This window comes from Brienomyrus brachyistius, chromosome 18 (assembly GCF_023856365.1).
Source record: "Brienomyrus brachyistius isolate T26 chromosome 18, BBRACH_0.4, whole genome shotgun sequence".
In the NCBI taxonomy this organism is placed as follows: Eukaryota; Metazoa; Chordata; class Actinopteri; order Osteoglossiformes; family Mormyridae; genus Brienomyrus; species Brienomyrus brachyistius.
In genome coordinates, this window is record NC_064550.1 from 13834688 (window position 1) to 13853806 (window position 19119).

At 40.9% G+C, this 19119-nt stretch overlaps 2 protein-coding genes across 2 annotated transcripts in view; both read right to left on the bottom strand.

The window, feature by feature from the left end:
• LOC125713234 (kelch-like protein 10) overlaps nucleotides 1-911 on the bottom strand; it is a 1519-nt gene extending 608 nt beyond the window's left edge. The window contains exons 1-2 of the mRNA XM_048984212.1: nucleotides 709-911; nucleotides 11-174 (exon numbers count right to left, since the gene is read on the bottom strand). Coding sequence (XP_048840169.1) covers nucleotides 11-174; nucleotides 709-869 — 325 coding nt within the window. The 5' untranslated portion in view covers nucleotides 870-911. The remainder of the gene's footprint in view (nucleotides 1-10; nucleotides 175-708) is intronic.
• An 8592-nt stretch (nucleotides 912-9503) lies between these two features.
• LOC125713154 (kelch-like protein 10) lies at nucleotides 9504-13491 on the bottom strand (the record flags this gene model as incomplete). Its single annotated transcript, XM_048984087.1, is given in 6 exon segments — nucleotides 9504-9815; nucleotides 10432-10581; nucleotides 11186-11692; nucleotides 11694-11789; nucleotides 12169-12658; nucleotides 13191-13491. Coding segments are annotated over 6 exon segments (1701 nt in total), but the record flags the coding sequence as incomplete, so codon positions are not given.
• Between the last annotated feature and the right edge of the window lie 5628 nt (nucleotides 13492-19119).

Consider the following 19119-nt stretch of genomic DNA (forward strand, 5'->3'; position numbering starts at 1 on the left):
CCCAAGACACTGAGATAATCAGCAGCTGCCAGGAGGTTCTCCACATTGTCAGCTGTGATGACCACAGAGTACGTGTAGGCATACTCTATGACCTGCCTCAGTGTTTCTGGGGAAATGCCTGGGAGTTGGTACTCCCGCTTTCCTGAATCATTCCAGTCACTGGCGAACAGAGCCCTGAAACACAATCCAGAAGTGACTCATCTAATAAATATCGGTTTTGCAGGCAAAGTTAAATAAGGGGTTTTCTAAATCTTCTGAACCAGGGACCCCCAAATGGAAATTAAGCAGAGATAAGGACCCCCTGCTACAGATGATCTCATAGGCATCTAAGAACTAGGGACCGGTGGCTTTAATTCTTATTTTTCCAACAGTAGCTCCCCCTTTAATATATTTTACTTGAGCTGGTGGGCAAGTCCCCCGGAATACTTTGTTTTGCCTGTTTGACATGGTCCCCTTTTTATATATTTATACCATTATTATTATTATTATTATTATTATTATTATATAGTAAAAGTTAAGGTGGTACACTTATCAGAAATATTTCTGATCAGCACTGACCTACATTAATATAATTTAATATAATGTATATTAATATAAACTTTCTGTCATCCTAGAGCCTTATTGCCAAGGAGAAGTCATTGCTAACGAGAGATAAAAACTGACTCCTTGCTGTTTTCGCATCTTCATATATGGGTCACAGCTACTTACTGGAAGTAGGAGCTACAGCCACACAGAATTACTCTATGGGCGTTGAATTGAACACCGTCGGTGATGAGGACCACGTCACAAAGCTGTCCTGCCAGCCGAAGATTGTTGAACACTTCGAACGCAGGGGACATCAGTACTCGCTCCATGTCGTGTGCCATCATAATTCAAAAATGTGGATATCTCGTCTCTCTCTCCTTTTTATATCACTCGAAATGACGTGTACATACATTCTAAGACGCAAAAACCGCACTTTGCGTCACAGTTTCCTAAGATACCGTAATGTTTATTTTTAAATCTATATTTGCGACTCGAAATGGATTGGGGGGGGTGGTATATTCTACGCACAATCGGCTGTACAAGAAGAACAAGTGAAATGTTTTTAACATCACTTTTGGAAAATGTATACCGTGCTTATCTTAGAATTTAAGTTTTGTATTATGTAAGAATAGTCAAATCACGAATTCCCGAAATAAAATAAATAAATAAATGTTTTCATATTTTTTCTCCTCTGCTACGTTTCTAAACAAAAAAGGTCCTTTAAATGTCTGTCAGGAACGAGGTTTAAGTTCGCATCTTATTCCCTAGTTTCCACTTTAGACATAAGCCATTGAGCAACAAATGTCCACAGGACATTGTTTTATGGGCTAAATCTGGTCGGCCCGTTGTGGCAATTATTTGGAACAAGAATAGTCCTTGAAAATTGGGCTGGGCGGTCCGTCTGTTTTGGTCAACATTTAGCACAAGGCGGACGTATTTATCGGACCGCATATATCCCCAATACGGTCATGAAAACAAATTGCAGCAAGTGTGGAATTATCCCAATGATTATTGTGCTGTGTACACTTCACCCAAATCCTGAACGCTATTGAATATAATCGATTATGTATTATAGAGCAGTTATGTTAATCAAGGTACAGTGTGCAATATCACTCCATGAGCTATTGACCATTTTCCTGTTTTATGATCTTTTCTTGAGAAATCGTTTTTTATTTAATTTTTTGTAATTCCTCACTTCTGCCGACTAACTCCTCCACGTTTAATATATTTTCGTGCAGGTTTTTAAGTTTGTTTTCCTGCAGCTTCACGGCACCCATCGTTCTTGCGCACCCACACAGATGGACGAGTTAAGCTAGAAGTGGATGGGAGTAGCGGCAGGACAGATATTCCGAGGGCGCCCATTGAACGATGTAAGTAATTATTATTTATCGTTAGAATTCTCACTTAACACAGAATGTTGTCTTTGGCTGAAGTTCAAACAGTCGAGCTGAATTGTGGGAAGATAAGCTGAAGCTGTTCGCGTCCGCAGCTAATGCTCGCGCCATGACTAGCTAGCACATAGTGAAATGGTGAATGGATTTGGCGACATTTTCCGTTTGAATCGAGTACAGAGACGTAGGTGTTGTTTTGTTTGTGGCCCTGCTTTTACAATGCACGTGTAGCAAAGTGAAGTTGGGATCTGCTTGCGTCTTTTGCAGCTAACATCACACTCGATATAGCCGCAGTTTATTGTGGAATCGCCATTTTGGGTGTACACAACGCAAGAGCGCACGAGTGTTTATATAAAACAATTCCACTCTGGCTGAGTTTTCTTCTTATTATTTTTCATGCTATACTATATACAAACTTTTTACTTGTACATCTTAGGATATAGTTCATTGTGACAATATAAATGGTAGGAGAGAACTACAACAGCAACGACTGTGGGTTGGGGCTGGGTAGGGGATAACGTTTTCATAGTTGGGATTAGGGTTTTGCCCATAGACATGAATGCAGAGTCCCCATAAAGACATCTAGCACATCTTCTTTGTGTTCTGGAATTGCTTCTTGTAGGTTAAGTTAGAATGGTTTTCACTGTTCTTTGGTCTGGAGAACAGGCTGATTAATCACAGTTGAGTTTTGTGGGCAATCAACCATATGAATATGTACATATATGTGTGTGTGTGTGTACAGTAGTGTGCAAAAAATCATAAGCAGTCAAAAGAAATTGTGTGATTGTTAGGGTCTGTAGCAGCTAATCACTGCTGTTAATAGCAGCTACTATAAACTACTGTTAATATAACTGCTAATAACATAACAATTTTCCCGTTTTTTTGTGTAATAAAGCCTATAATGTAATAATGTGATACGTTTTTGATTCAAATATGTTAGTATGATATTGGTAAGTTATTACTGTATCAGCCTTTATTACATTAAGGGGGAAAATTAGCACATTATTGGCAGTTATTACATTAACGGTAGACATCATATTATATATGTCTAATGCAGGGGCGCTGCTAAGGATTTTGGGTCCCATGAAAGGAATCTTGACAGGGCCCCCCACACAGTTTATTGGGGGCTTCTCTGGGCCCCCTCTCAGTCATGGGCCCCGAGAATCGTCATCGTTTACCCCCCCTTTACAGCGCCCCTGGTCTAATGCACGAAGCATTAACGTTAGATATGCTTGTACCACAACTTATTAGGCAAGAGAGAAGTTCTATTGCCCATTTTCATTGCAAACCAGCTTAACATTTACAGGATAATTAATTGCAAGTTCCGATGTAGGCTGCCATTCACACACACAACTGGAAATAATAAAATGCCTGGACAGAGCAGATACAGCCATTGTAGCCTTCGCTCCTGTCTGCTGCTGTATGCAAATCTCACTGAACCATTAAAGCTGGAGCAGAAGTGATGTCTCCGACTAATTGCTGGTTGTTAGAGAAGTACTCAGAATAATGAGAAATAAAGTAAGAATTGTGAGGGAAAAAAAATCAGAATTTCGACTTAATAAGTCAGAATTCTGAGATAAATGTGTGTTTTTTTCTACTCCAGATGGCAGAAAACTCTAAAATCAACAAAGCTCAAGAGTCATAATTCAGAATTTGTTCATTTAGATCAGAAACAACTCTATGGGATGCTTTCGTCTAATCAGACTGTACCACATGGTTCATATGTAACACTTTTCTGGAGACCGCAACAAATGGGGGATTCTGAAACTGCCCGTTTGTTTGGAAAATTCCAGTCACCCTGAGTGAAAAAGGGTAGAACCCTCCCTCCTGTCCCACTGGCCTATGATTGCCTGATAGCAGGAAGAGACGGTCTATAGGGGAAAATACCCTTCAGTTTAACTCACAGAAAGACAATAAATAGTAGCACTTAACAAATGAGAGAATATTAATTGACTAGGACAAACTGAGATGAGCAACAGGAAATATAACTGTAAGCTGATAAGAGAAAAAGAAGGGGAAAATGGAGGGAAATTTGCTGCTTCTGATTGGATGCAAGCATGCAGGTCAGCTGATCCACCTGAATGTTTCCAACTCAGCAATCGGTGATGAAGGGTCAGTAGATTGGCTAAGTGTTGGAACCAGAAGCAGAAGCTGGCTTTCATGCTCTGGAGGGTCCTGTGGCATGAAACCTTAAGCAGTTCTTTACGCATATGATGCTCCTTTAGGGGGTGCCATAGACATTCGGTCTGCATATATATTATGTTTTATCAGTGTTTCTTGTGGACCCTCAGCAGTCCATGTTTTTGCTCTCTCCCAGCACCAGCTGTCTGGCAAGGAGCAAAAACGTGGATGGACTGGGGGTTCCTGTGGATCAGGTTGAAAAACATTGTTCTGTATTGTTTTTGTTAAATGACTGATATTCAGAATTTATTTTTGGGGCTTTGACTGCATCCTGGTTATAATGTTTAATTGAGATATGAATTAATATGGAGAACACCACACGCACGGCACAAATTCTATGAAGATACTACTCATAAATTTAATGTGATAACACATGTGATAAAAATACAAATATAAGGGCTTTATTTGTATGAATAAAGCATTTCACATATCTAACACATGTGTCCCCAACAACCGTAGCCAGATATTAAATCTGTTCTAGAAGAGCACACTCATTGCTTGCTGTAAAAGCATGCAGGAGGTCCCAGCTGAGCTCTGCTATAGTTGTGCTCTGTGTATTATTCATTTGGCAGATGCTCTAAGACAGAGAAATGGTTGGAGAGAACAAGGCAATTAACAAATGCATGCAAACAAGTGGCATGTTACACAACAGGAGCAAACTATTACAGCATCCGATAACAAAGGAAAGCAGTTGTCTTGCCATAATTGCATTTTGATAGCTGTTCTAGTGCCTTAACCTCTATGCTCTGACTCCACTGTAAGGTCTAAGTTCTGTTCCCTCAGTCCATTATTCAAGAGGCATTTTCCTTATTTTGGTGAATGTTTCTGATTCTTGTTAGTGTCCACTGTTTCTGTTGATTAAGTCCAGTGATGCTAGCCACACCGGTAGATGCGTAACCTGGTTACCCACCAGGCAGGCAGATGGGGGCAGGTGGGCGAGGTGCAGCGTACTGTATGATGCAGGGGGGCACTGTGCAGCAGCTGAAGTTCCTCTTGGGTGTAATCATGTCCTGCGTACGGAACCAGCTGCCTTTCTCTGCATTGTAGCATTCCACATTTGCACTTATGGATCCTGCCGTCTGTTGGGGTCTGGCCACAGAATCTCATCAACATCACAAGCAATGTCTGCTCTTGCTAAGCATCGGGGAAAATATCCCCTTGTGTGCCGAATCCATCCATGGATTGACCTTACCTCAATATCTCCGCAGGCCTGTTCCATTGCCTGCAGAAGAGGCATGCGGGCATGTGGTTGGCGGTCATATACGCGCCATCTCCAAGCAGAAAAAAACTCTTCTATAGGGTTGAGAAATGGCGAGTAAGGGGGCAAATACACAACTTCAAATTGATCATGGTTGGTGAACCAGTTCTGGACGATAGCAGCCCGATGGAAACTGACATTATCCCAGACAACAACAAACCTGGGCTGCTCTGGTCTGTCCTGTACAACTGCATCATGAAGTGCATCTAGAAATGTGATTATGTGTTGCGCATTATATGGACCCAGTTTGGAATGATGGTACAGTAGCCCTCGGAGGCTTATGGCGGCACACAATGTGATATTTCCCCCGCACTGCCCCGGGACGTGCACAATCGTCCTTTGGCCAAGTATATTATGTCCCCGTCGTCTACTTTTGCTAAGGTTGAATCCAGCCTCGTCAACGTAAATAAATTCATGAGGCTGAGCAGCTCCATCCACGTCCAAGATTCTCTGCAACAAAAAATACATATTGTAGATGGCATTACTCAAAACACACAACTACACTACTACACATACAGAACCGCCCCACCCCACCACACAGGTACCTGTGTAGCTTTCCGAATATATCTATGTGGTACTGATCAAATGGTACATATTCAGCTGTTACTGGACTGCACCCATTCTGTATTGTAAATGTAAAGGACTGTTACACTTACCTGTACATATTCATGTCGAAGTCCTTTGACCCTGACACTGTTCCTCTCAATTGGGACCCTGTACAGTTGCTTCATGGTCATGTTGTGCTTTACCAGGATGCGTCTGATAGTGGTAATGCTTACTCGATTTATGTTGTTGAATACCTGCCTATCTTCAAGTATTTGTTGCTGTAGCTGGTGGAGACGGATTGCATTGTTTGCTCTCACTAGGTTCACAATGGCAAGTTCCTGCTGTTGTGTGAACAGGCGCTGCCGTCCACCCCCAGTAGGTCTTCTAGCCATTCTGTAGAAAAATGCAACCACAAATTGTTATTGGTTTGCTTCTTTTTTACAGTACTGTATATACTGTACTTTACTGTGTATACCATACACAGTACTGAAACATCTCAACACGTTATCATCGTATGTTTCACAAAACTACTACTTTTGTTCAAAAAGGAGCATTAGTCACCCTGAAATACAGTACATGTGATACGGCAATGTGATATGGTACAGTATTGTAAATACTCTAGATACAGTCTGAGTAGAGTAGAGAGTTGAAGACATACCTGTTTTCCAGTCGGAATGTCCTTATTATGGATGAAACTGTGAAACGGCTTAGATTAGGGTGGACTCTCTGCCCAGCTTCCCTCATAGTCAGGCCATGGTTTATTACATGGTCCACCAAAGTTGCTCTTATGTCATCAGAAATAATGGTCCTTGCATAGCCTCTTCGACCACTTCCTCCTCTCTCTCTCTCTGCCTGTCTTCCTCTTCCTCTACCTCTGCCTCTAGCTCTCCCTGCTTCCATGCTTGCAAACTTCTCAAAATGGCTTAAGTGAGGTGTATTTGTAGCTGGCTGATTGGTGTTCCATTTTGTAAGTAAGCATTTTCAGGTGTGTGTCTAAGTATTTTCAATTGCCCAATGTGTTTTGTATTTTGAATAGATGTGTTTTCCCACTGGTACCCTGAGATTTCATTTTTGAATGAAGTGTCTTATGTATGACATAGTGTGTAGTGTGCAGGAGTAAGTGTGTTGTAGAAAGGAGTGAGTGTGTTGCAGAATTGCAACTAAAGTGCTAACCAGAACTTTTATTTAAGGTATGGTTGCACTTTGTTTAAGGTATAGTAACAACAACTTCAAGTTACGTTACTTTGGTTTAAGCATGTGTCTATAGTGTTCAAGCAATGGGTAAAAACTGTAATAGCAGCAGCAAAGCTAACACCCGCAACCAAAAAGCGTAATGTTCCTAATAGAGTGGCTGATCTGTCCTGAAATCGTAAAACTGAAAAGTTTTCAAACACAGTATGTATATTATATAACATGTTGGATAAATAGATGTAATTTATTGGTGACTTCGTGTACATTGAAGTTTCTGCCTTTTAAACAACTATAAAGTAATGTTGTTTGTTATATAAAAAATGTACATTTAAATGTATGAAACAAAAAATGTATACACACACACATTACATTTTCGTTAGCTGTAAAATACAGTGAAGTGAAATCTCCATTATTTGCGTTGCAATATTCCACCACTAGGGGGCAATTTTGGACGAAGGAATCTCTTTAATGGCTGTTACCAACAGAAATGTTTGCTGCTACAGTATTCAGCTTTCTGGGTGTCCTGCAAAAAGAACTAGATGACTACAAGTAGGTATGGAATGCACACTGCCCATCTGACAAACCAGAAGCCACTTTTTGAAATGTAAATTTTATTATTGAAACATTTTGTTGGATTGCACTCTAGGTTTAATGGAAGAAACTGTGGATTCCATGTATCTCCTGAAAATCTTCATAGTCTTTGTGGAGACAATGATCTTCAAATTCACTTTGAGGTCTTGCAGAGACAAAATGAACTTGCTCCACCAGTCAGCTGGGTTACTGCCATGGAGAATTATATTGCATTCAAAAGTGTATTAGGTCTATAAGGTAATTCTGCTAACAAATTGTACAAAGCTCTCAAAATTATTTTGGTTTTCAGACAACAAATAACATTTTTTCCAGCCTTTGTTCTCCAAATAAGACATTTATTTAAACGTTGTATACAAAAATAAATTAAGCATGTTCAATAAGAACACTTTGGCCATTATACATATTGCTGTGTATAGAGCCATTAAACTGCCCCCTTAAAGCTTTTTACTGCCAAACAAAGCTGTCAGGTCAAAAATCACACTGTTAAAAATGAAGTATAAAAGAATACAAAAATAACTTCTAACAACTTATAACACTTATTCAATAAGATTATAGAACAACATAATCATTGCATTGCAATTCAATCACCAGAGGTGGCGTGGAGTACAATAATTAACAGCTTGGCTTCAGGGAATGCCAAACCCTTCAGGGAATCCCAGTGTTATTTAACTGTCCCATTCTGTGTCCCTTCCCTGTTTGGCCAGTAGGTGTCATTGGTCATCTCGTCCCACGTGTTGTCAGTCTTTCTTGTCCTCCCCTGTTGTCAGTCTGTAGCGTTTCCCTTGTTCCCTGCCAACCACTTGTTGAGCACGTGGTTACCTGTAATTTCAATTCATTAACTTACTGTTTGCCATAGGCTTTTAAATACATTATAAATAATTTAAAAAAATAACATAACAAGAGATAATACTATGAATTTCCTCACTGATTAATTGTGTTGTGGGTTGGAACTCAGTATGGAGTCCCCACAAAGATACAGATACCTTATATGTGTGTATGTGTGTGTGTGTGTGTAGCAGGGCCGTAGCACATCTTCTTCTTTGTGTTCAGGAATTGCTTCTTGTAGGTTAAGTTAGAATGGTTTTCACAGTTCTTTGGTCTGGAGATCAGGCTGATTAATCACAGTTGATTTTTGTGGACAATCAACCATATACATATGTACATATATATGTGTGTGTGTGTGTACAGTAGTGTGCAAAAAATCATAAGCAGTCAAAAGAAATTGTGTGATGTCACGATTGTTACGGTTTGTAGCAGCTAATCACTGCTGTTAATAGCAGCTAATAGCTGCTGTCTGTAGCAGCTAAACTACTGTTAATATAACTGCTAATAACATAACAATTTTCCCGTTTTTTGTGTAATAAAGTATATAATGTAGTAATGTGGTGTGTTTTTGATTCAAATATGTTAGTATGGTATTGGCAAGATATTATTGTATCAGCCTTTATTACATTAAGGGGGAAAATTAGCACATTATTGGCAGTTATTACATTAACGGTAGGTATCATATGTGCCCTTGAGAGGTAAAGTGGGCTATCCCACATGTCAGTCAAAAATGACTGTCCAATATTAATTATTGAGGGTCTATCTATCTTTTAAATATACTGAGATCTGTGCTACCTATGATACATATCAATTGTAGGGTATAGACACACTGATTTTTTTTTTTTTTAATTCAACTTTGGAGCTCATTTTCTCAAAACTTTGTTTTTGTGGGATAGCCCACTTTACCTCTCAAGGGCACATGTTATATAGGTCTAATGTACGAAGCATTAACGTTAGACATGATAAGCTGGTTACCCACCAGGCAGGCAGATGGGGGCAGGTGGGCGAGGTGCAGCGTACTGTACGAAGCGGGGGTGCGCAGGCACTGTGCAGCAGCTGAAGCTCCTCTTAGGTGCAATCATTTCCTGCGCACGGCACCAGCTGCCTTTCACTGCATTGAAACATTCCACTTTTGCAGTTACTTTGAAGCCATCGGAGCCTCCCATCGCAAACAGCAAGCCGTCCACCACTGCGATGCCGAAATAGCTTCTTTGTTGTCTCATGGGAGGCCCAGCGTGCCACTGGTTAATTGCAGGGTCATAGACCTCCATAGTCCGCACTGGATGAGCCCCGTTGGTACCGCCCACCTGCGAGACACCAATGGTAAGTGATCACTCGGGTACCAAACGGATAAGTAAATATCAGCTTTCTCGAAGTCAGGAACTCTTAAGGAATTATCGCCCTATAATAGCAGGCTGCACAGAACCTCCCATTGTCTATATAGGACACAAGCTTATAACTAATTTGTGTTCAACATACATGTCAACATAACTGCAGTGAAAAAAAGGGAATTTGGGCAACAGAAAACCTGTACAATTCAGCGAAAACTGTCAAACATCAAAAAAATACTTCTTATGATCATATATTTTGCTTTTATTATTATTTTTATTAGTACTAAAAATAATACTTGTAGTCAGACACTGAAAAAAAAAACAAACAGAGCAATTACGTCTGGAACTACAGAATATAACTGTAATCAAAAATCTAAGCTTTACTAAGTGTATTCGTTTATAACCCAGATATGCAGGGAGCATATGTGTATTGAGATGGGCCTTCCCAGCAGGTCATTTCATCCACTGAATTCTTTTGTTTGATTTAAGCGCATTACAATCTGTGACACAGCAGCAGTGACAAAAAATGAGTCTCAGATAAATCTTGAGATTTGACTCCTTTGTTTCAGAGTACAAGAAAGGAATCACTCACCGCATAGATGTTTCCCTGATATGCCGCTACTCCAAGGCCACGTCGGCGAGTGCGCATGGGAGCGATCAAGGTCCATTCGCCCGTGAGTGGATCATAGCACTCCGCAGTGGAAGTGGTCTGAGCTCCATTGCTACCCCCACAAATGTATATCTAGGAAAGATGGTTCACAAGTGATGTGTGTTATGCTGTACATGATTGGAGATGGAGATCTAGAAAGCGTAAATGTACATTTAGCTAATGGATGTTTAATCCATCCACCTTCCATAAAAGTCTATTCAGTACAGGGTGGTGGTGAACCTGGAGCCTACCACAGGAAGCACATGGGCATTGGTAGGGAATTTACAGTTAGTTGTGATCATTTCCCTTGTGAACCGCAGCTTAATCAGCTAATTAAGTTCACTAGGTTTGTTTGAATAGGGAAATCTGCAAATTGTTTAGGATTCTGACCCTCCAGGACTGGAATTGGGTAAAGCTCCTACGTTAACACCAGTTATTGTATCTCACAAGTCTTGGGCTGTGGGCAAAATTGCAAAAACACAGAGCTGGACACCACAGCACTGCCCAATGTGCCACTAATGCAGAGCGACAATGCAAGGTCATTTATGTTTTATCTAAACACTGACGTTTACTGAATAAACAATTATGGATTGAAATCAACCATTTGAAGACAAAGCGAGCTACTGAGTATGTAACATAATCAATTTCAAGGGGAAAATGAGGGTAACCACAGTCAGACGCCCTCCTATTAACCTACCTTTCCATTCAGGGTGGTGGCACTGGCATCCTGTCGCTCCTCATGCATGGGCTGGATGATGGTCCACTCTATGGCATTTGGGTCATATCGCTCTACAATATTCAGAGGCGACACGTCTAAACGGCCACCCATCACATAGATGAAGCCGTTACTTACGGCCACACTGACACAACAGCGGCGCCAGTGCATAGGGGCCATGTGCTGCCATGTCCGTGCGACGGGGTCAAATCTGAGCACAGCATCGGTGAAATTATGGCCATCATAACCCCCAAAACAATACATGAAGCCATTTAAACACACACTGCCATGGCCGGACTGGCGAGTCTCCTGCCCCTGTGTTATATCCACCCAGCGGTCGGCCCGGGTGTCATAGGCTTCAATCCAGTTTGTCGTGCGCATGTTCCATCCACCAACAGCCAGCAAAATGTCAGAGGGCAAGCGCGGGCGGATCAGTGGGTTCTCAAAATCAGATCGTGGACGTTCATCATGAAGATCATAGATGACCTTCAGTGATGATTGGCCTGCACGCCACATTGGCCTTCACTAGATCGTTGGCTTTGACGATTTTCATGAAGTATTCCGGATCCATACGAGCCATCCGAATCTACACAGGAAACAATGAGAGAATGAGAGAATTCCCATGAGTTCCTTAGTGCTTTCTGTGAATCTCTGGAGATGAGCAATTCCTAACATTAAGGATACAGCAGTAAGTGCAAATTTTTATTTCTTTAGCTGAAGCCATTTACTTTGAAAGTCTCAGATGTGTCAGCTAACACTTGTTTAATGTAAGACATCTGAGTGTTTTGTTTTCCATTATTTGTTACACTCTCCTCCTAGGTGTAATACCTGGAAGCCTTGGTTGTACACTTATGGGACATGGAAATGGAGGTTCAGTCTGTAGCTACAGTAATAAGGACTTTACTCAATGAGCATTCTATTGTTATATACACAAGTCAATGAGAACATAGTATAACTATACTCACCTTGGCCAATAGGACTGAAATGTGGGCCTCTCGGGTGGCAGGCTCGTGCTCGATCCACCGGAGGATGGCCTCAAACACCACATCCTCTTCTCTGACATTAAGCTCATCCTGCTCGATGATGTCAGAAAGTTGTTCAAGACTTAGTTCTGGGAACTCATTTGAGCTGATGGCAACCTCCTTGAAGTTTTTCAAGATTAAGTTGAATGCAGACTGGTGCAGCTCGTTTACGCAGTAGACATCGGCGATTTTAAGAAGGCCAATGCAGTTGTTGAGGCAGAGCTGCTCATGCAGGAAATCACAGCAGCGCTGCACGATGCCCAAGACACTGAGATAATCAGCAGCTGCCAGGAGGTTCTCCACATTCTCAGCTGTGATGACCACAGAGTATGTGTAGGCATACTCTATGACCTGCCTCAGTGTTTCTGGGGAAATGCCTGGGAGTTGGTACTCCCGCTTTCCTGAATCATTCCAGTCACTGGCGAACAGAGCCCTGAAACACAATCCAGAAGTGACTCATCTAATAAATATCGGTTTTGCAGGCAAAGTTAAATAAGGGGTTTTCTAAATCTTCTGAACCAGGGACCCCCAAATGGAAATTAAGCAGAGATAAGGACCCCCTGCTACAGATGATCTCATAGGCATTTAAGAACTAGGGGCCTGGGGCTTTAATTATTATTTTTCCAACAGTAGCTCCCCCTTTAATATATTTTACTTGGGCTGGTGGGCAAGTCCCCCGGAATACTTTGTTTTGCCTGTTTGACATGGTCCCCTTTTTATATATTTATACCATTATTATTATTATTATTATTATTATTATATAGTAAAAGTTAAGGTGGTACACTTATCAGAAATATTTCATGATCAGCACTGACCTACATTAATATAATTTAATATAATGTATATTAATATAAACTTTCTGTCATCCTAGAGCCTTATTGCCAAGGAGAAGTCATTGCTAACGAGAGATAAAAACTGACTCCTTGCTGTTTTCGCATCTTCATATATGGGTCACAGCTACTTACTGGAAGTAGGAGCTACAGCCACACAGAATTACTCTATGGGCGTTGAATTGAACACCGTCGGTGATGAGGACCACGTCACAAAGCTGTCCTGCCAGCCGAAGCTTGTTAAACACTTCGAACGCCGGGGACATCAGTACTCGCTCCATGTCGTGTGCCATCATAATTCAAAAATGTGGATATCTCGTCTCTCTCTCCTTTTTATATCACTCGAAATGACGTGTACATACATTCTAAGACGCAAAAACCGCACTTTGCGTCACAGTTTCCTAAGATACCGTAATGTTTATTTTTAAATCTATATTTGAGACTCGAAATGGATTGGGGGGCGGGGGGGGGGGGGGGGGGTATATTCTACGCACAATCAGCTGTACAAGAAGAACAAGTGAAATGTTTTTAACATCACTTTAGGAAAATGTATACCGTGCTTATCTTAGAATTTAAGTTTTGTATTATGTAAGAATAGTCAAATCACGAATTCCCGAAATAAAATAAATAAATAAATAAATGTTTTCATATTTTTTCTCCTCCGCTACGTTTCTAAAAATGAAAAACAAAAAAGGTCCTTTACATGTCTGTCAGGAACGAGGTTTAAGTTCGCATCTTATTCCCTAGTTTCCACTTTAGACATAAGTCATTGAGCAACAAATGTCCACAGGACATTATTTTATGGGCTAAATCTAGTCGGCCCGTTGTGGCAATTATTTGGAACAAGAATAGTCCTTGAAAATTGGGCTGGGCGGTCCGTCTGTTTTGGTCAACATTTAGCACAAGGCGGACGTATTTATCGGACCGCATATATCCCCAATACGGTCATGAAAACAAATTGCAGCAAGTGTGGAATTATCCCAGTGATTATTGTGCTGTGTACACTTCACCCAAATCCTGAACGCTATTGAATATAATCGATTATGTATTATAGAGCAGTTATGTTAATCAAGGTACAGTGTGCAATATCACTCCATGAGCTATTGACCATTTTCCTGTTTTATGATCTTTTCTTGAGAAATCGTTTTTTATTTAATTTTTTGTAATTCCTCACTTCTGCCGACTAACTCCTCCACGTTTAATATATTTTCGTGCAGGTTTTTAAGTTTGTTTTCCTGCAGCTTCACGGCACCCATCGTTCTTGCGCACCCACACAGATGGACGAGTTAAGCTAGAAGTGGATGGGAGTAGTGGCAGGACAGATATTCCGAGGGCGCCCATTAAACGATGTAAGTAATTATTATTTATCGTTAGAATTCTCACTTAACACAGAATGTTGTCTTTGGCTGAAGTTTAAACAGTCGAGCTGAATTGTGGGAAGATAAGCTGAAGCTGTTCGCGTCCGCAGCTAATGCTCGCGCCATGACTAGCTAGCACATAGTGAAATGGTGAATGGATTTGGCGACATTTTCCGTTTGAATCGAGTACAGAGACGTAGGTGTTGTTTTGTTTGTGGCCCTGCTTTTACAATGCACGTGTAGCAAAGTGAAGTTGGGATCTGCTTGCGTCTTTTGCAGCTAACATCACACTCGATATAGCCGCAGTTTATTGTGGAATCGCCATTTTGGGTGTACACAACGCAAGAGCGCACGAGTGTTTATATAAAACAATTCCACTCTGGCTGAGTTTTCTTCTTCTTATTATTTTTCATGCTATACTATATACAAACTTTTTACTGTACATCTTAGGATATAGTTCATTGTGACAATATAAATGGTAGGAGAGAACTACAACAGCAACGACTGTGGGTTGGGGCTGGGTAGGGGATAACGTTTTCATAGTTGGGATTAGGGTTTTGCCCATAGACATGAATGCAGAGTCCCCATAAAGACATCTAGCACATCTTCTTCTTTGTGTTCTGGAATTGCTTCTTGTAGGTTAAGTTAGAATGGTTTTCACTGTTCTTTGGTCTGGAGAACTGGCTGATTAATCACAGTTGAGTTTTGTGGGCAATCAACCATATGAATATGTACATATATGTGTGTGTGTGTGTGTACAGTAGTGTGCAAAAAATCATAAGCAGTCAAAAGAAATTGTGTGATTGTTAGGGTCTGTAGCAGCTAATCACTGCTGTTAATAGCAGCTACTATAAACTACTGTTAATATAACTGCTAATAACATAACAATTTTCCCGTTTTTTTTTTTTGTGTAATAAAGCCTATAATGTAATAATGTGATACGTTTTTGATTCAAATATGTTAGTATGATATTGGTAAGTTATTACTGTATCAGCCTTTATTATATTAAGGGGGAAAATTAGCACATTATTGGCAGTTATTACATTAACGGTAGACATCATATTATATATGTCTAATGCAGGGGCGCTGCTAAGGATTTTGGGTCCCATGAAAGGAATCTTGACAGGGCCCCCCACACAGTTTATTGGGGGCTTCTCTGGGCCCCCTCTCAGTCATGGGCCCCGAGAATCGTCATCGTTTACCCCCCCTTTACAGCGCCCCTGGTCTAATGCACGAAGCATTAACGTTAGATATGCTTGTACCACAACTTATTAGGCAAGAGAGAAGTTCTATTGCCCATTTTCATTGCAAACCAGCTTAACATTTACAGGATAATTAATTGCAAGTTCCGATGTAGGCTGCCATTCACACACACAACTGGAAATAATAAAATGCCTGGACAGAGCAGATACAGCCATTGTAGCCTTCGCTCCTGTCTGCTGCTGTATGCAAATCTCACTGAACCATTAAAGCTGGAGCAGAAGTGATGTCTCCGACTAATTGCTGGTTGTTAGAGAAGTACTCAGAATAATGAGAAATAAAGTAAGAATTGTGAGGGAAAAAAAAACAGAATTTCGACTTAATAAGTCAGAATTCTGAGATAAATGTGTGTTTTTTTTTCTACTCCAGATGGCAGAAAACTCTAAAATCAACAAAGCTCAAGAGTCATAATTCAGAATTTGTTCATTTAGATCAGAAACAGCTCTATGGGATGTTTTCGTCTAATCAGACTGTACCACATGGTTCATATGTAACACTTTTCTGGAGACCGCAACAAATGGGGGATTCTGAAACTGCCCGTTTGTTTGGAAAATTCCAGTCACCCTGAGTGAAAAAGGGTAGAACCCTCCCTCCTGTCCCACTGGCCTATGATTGCCTGATAGCAGGAAGAGACGGTCTATAGGGGAAAGTAACCTTCAGTTTAACTCACAGAAAGACAATAAATAGTAGCACTTAACAAATGAGAGAATATTAATTGACTAGGACAAACTGAGATGAGCAACAGGAAATATAACTGTAAGCTGATAAGAGAAAAAGAAGGGGAAAATGGAGGGAAATTTGCTGCTTCTGATTGGATGCAAGCATGCAGGTCAGCTGATCCACCTGAATGTTTCCAACTCAGCAATCGGTGATGAAGGGTCAGTAGATTGGCTAAGTGTTGGAACCAGAAGCAGAAGCTGGCTTTCATGCTCTGGAGGGTGCTGTGGCATGAAACCTTAAGCAGTTCTTTACGCATATGATGCTCCTTTAGGGGGTGCCATAGACATTCGGTCTGCATATATATTATGTTTTATCAGTGTTTCTTGTGGACCCTCAGCAGTCCATGTTTTTGCTCTCTCCCAGCACCAGCTGTCTGGCAAGGAGCAAAAACGTGGATGGACTGGGGGTTCCTGTGGATCAGGTTGAAGAACATTGTTCTGTATTGTTTTTGTTAATTGATTGATATTCAGAATTTATTTTTGGGGCTTTGGCTGCATCTTGGTTATAATGTTTAATTGAGATATGAATTAATATGGAGAACACCACACACACGGCACAAATTCTATAAAGATACTACTCATAAATTTAATGTGATAACACATGTGATAAAAATACAAATATAAGGGCTTTATTTGTATGAATAAAGCATTTCACATATCTAACACATGTGTCCCCAACAACCGTAGCCAGATATTAAATCTGTTCTAGAAGAGCACACTCATTGCTTGCTGTAAAAGCATGCAGGAGGTCCCAGCTGAGCTCTGCTATAGTTGTGCTCTGTGTATTATTCATTTGGCAGATGCTCTAAGACAGAGAAATGGTTGGAGAGAACAAGGCAATTAACAAATGCATGCAAACAAGTGGCATGTTACACAACAGGAGCAAACCATTACAGCATCCGATAACAAAGGAAAGCAGTTGTCTTGCCATAATTGCATTTTGATAGCCGTTCTAGTGCCTTAACCTCTATGCTCTGACTCCACTGTAAGGTCTAAGTTCTGTTCCCTCAGTCCATTATTCAAGAGGCATTTTCCTTATTTTGGTGAATGTTTCTGATTCTTGTTAGTGTCCACTGTTTCTGTTGATTAAGTCCAGTGATGCTAGCCACACCGGTCGATGCGTAACCTGGTTACCCACCAGGCAGGCAGATGGGGGCAGGTGGGCGAGGTGCAGCGTACTGTATGATGCAGGGGGGCACTGTGCAGCAGCTGAAGTTCCTCTTGGGCGTAATCATGTCCTGCGTACGGAACCAGCTGCCTTTCTCTGCATTGTAGCATTCCACCTTTGCAGTGACTTTGAAGCCATCGGAGCCTCCCATTGCAAACAGCAAGCCGTCCACCACTGCGATGCCGAAATAGCTCCTTTGTTGTTTCATGGGAGGTCCAGCGTGCCACTGGTTAATTGCAGGGTCATAAACCTCCATACTCCGCACTGGATGAGCCCCGTTGGTACCGCCCACCTGGGAGACACCAATGGTAAGTGATCACTCGGGTACCAAACAGATTAGTAAATATCAGCTTTCTCGAAGTCCGGAAATCTTAAGGAATTATCGCCCTATAATAGCAGACTGCACAGAACCTCCCATTGTCTATATAGGACACAAGCTTATAACTAATTTGTGTTCAACATACATGTCAACATAACTGCAGTGAAAAAAGTGGATTTGGGCAACAGAAAACCTGTACAATTCAGTGAAATACTTCTTATGTTCATATATTTTGCTTTTATTATTATTTTTATTAGTACTAAAAATAATACTTGTATTCAGACACTGAAAAAAACAACAAACAGAGCAATTGTGTCTGGAACTACAGAATATAACTATAATCAAAAATCTAAGTTTTACTAAGCGTATTCGTTTAAAACCCAGATATGCAGGGAGCATATGTGTATTGAGATGGGCCTTCCCAGCAGGTCATTTCATCCACTGAATTCTTTTGTTTGATTTAAGCGCATTACAATCTGTGACACAGCAGCAGTGACAAAAAATGAGTCTCAGATAAATCTTGAGATTTGACTCCTTTGTTTCAGAGTACAAGAAAGGAATCACTCACCGCATAGATGTTTCCCTGATATGCAACTACTCCGAGGCCACGTCGGCGAGTGCGCATGGGAGCGATCAAGGTCCATTCGCCCGTGAGTGGATCATAGCACTCCGCAGTGGAAGTGGTCTGAGCTCCATTGTTACCCCCACAAATGTATATCTAGGAAAGATGGTTCACAAGTGATGTGTGTTATGCTGTATATGATTGGAGATGGAGATCTAGAAAGCATAAATGTACATTTAGCTAATGCATGTTTAATCCATCCATCTTCCATAAAAGTTTATTCGGTACAGGGTGGTGGTGAACCTGGAGCCTACCACAGGAAGCACATGGGCATTGGTAGGGAATTTACAGTTAGTTGTGATCATTTCCCTTGTGAACCGCAGCTTAATCAGATAATTATTAAGTTCACTAGGTTTGTTTGAATAGGGAAATCTGCAAATTGTTTAGGATTCTGACCCTCCAGGACTGGAATTGGGTAAAGCTCCTACGTTAACACCAGTTATTGTATCTCACAAGTCTTGGGCTGTGGGCAAAATTGCAAAAACACAGAGCTGGACACCACAGCACTGCCCAATGTGCCACTAATGCAGAGCGACAATGCAAGGTCATTTATGTTTTATCTAAACACTGATGTTTACTGAACTTATATTAAATTATGGATTGAAATCAAGCATTTGA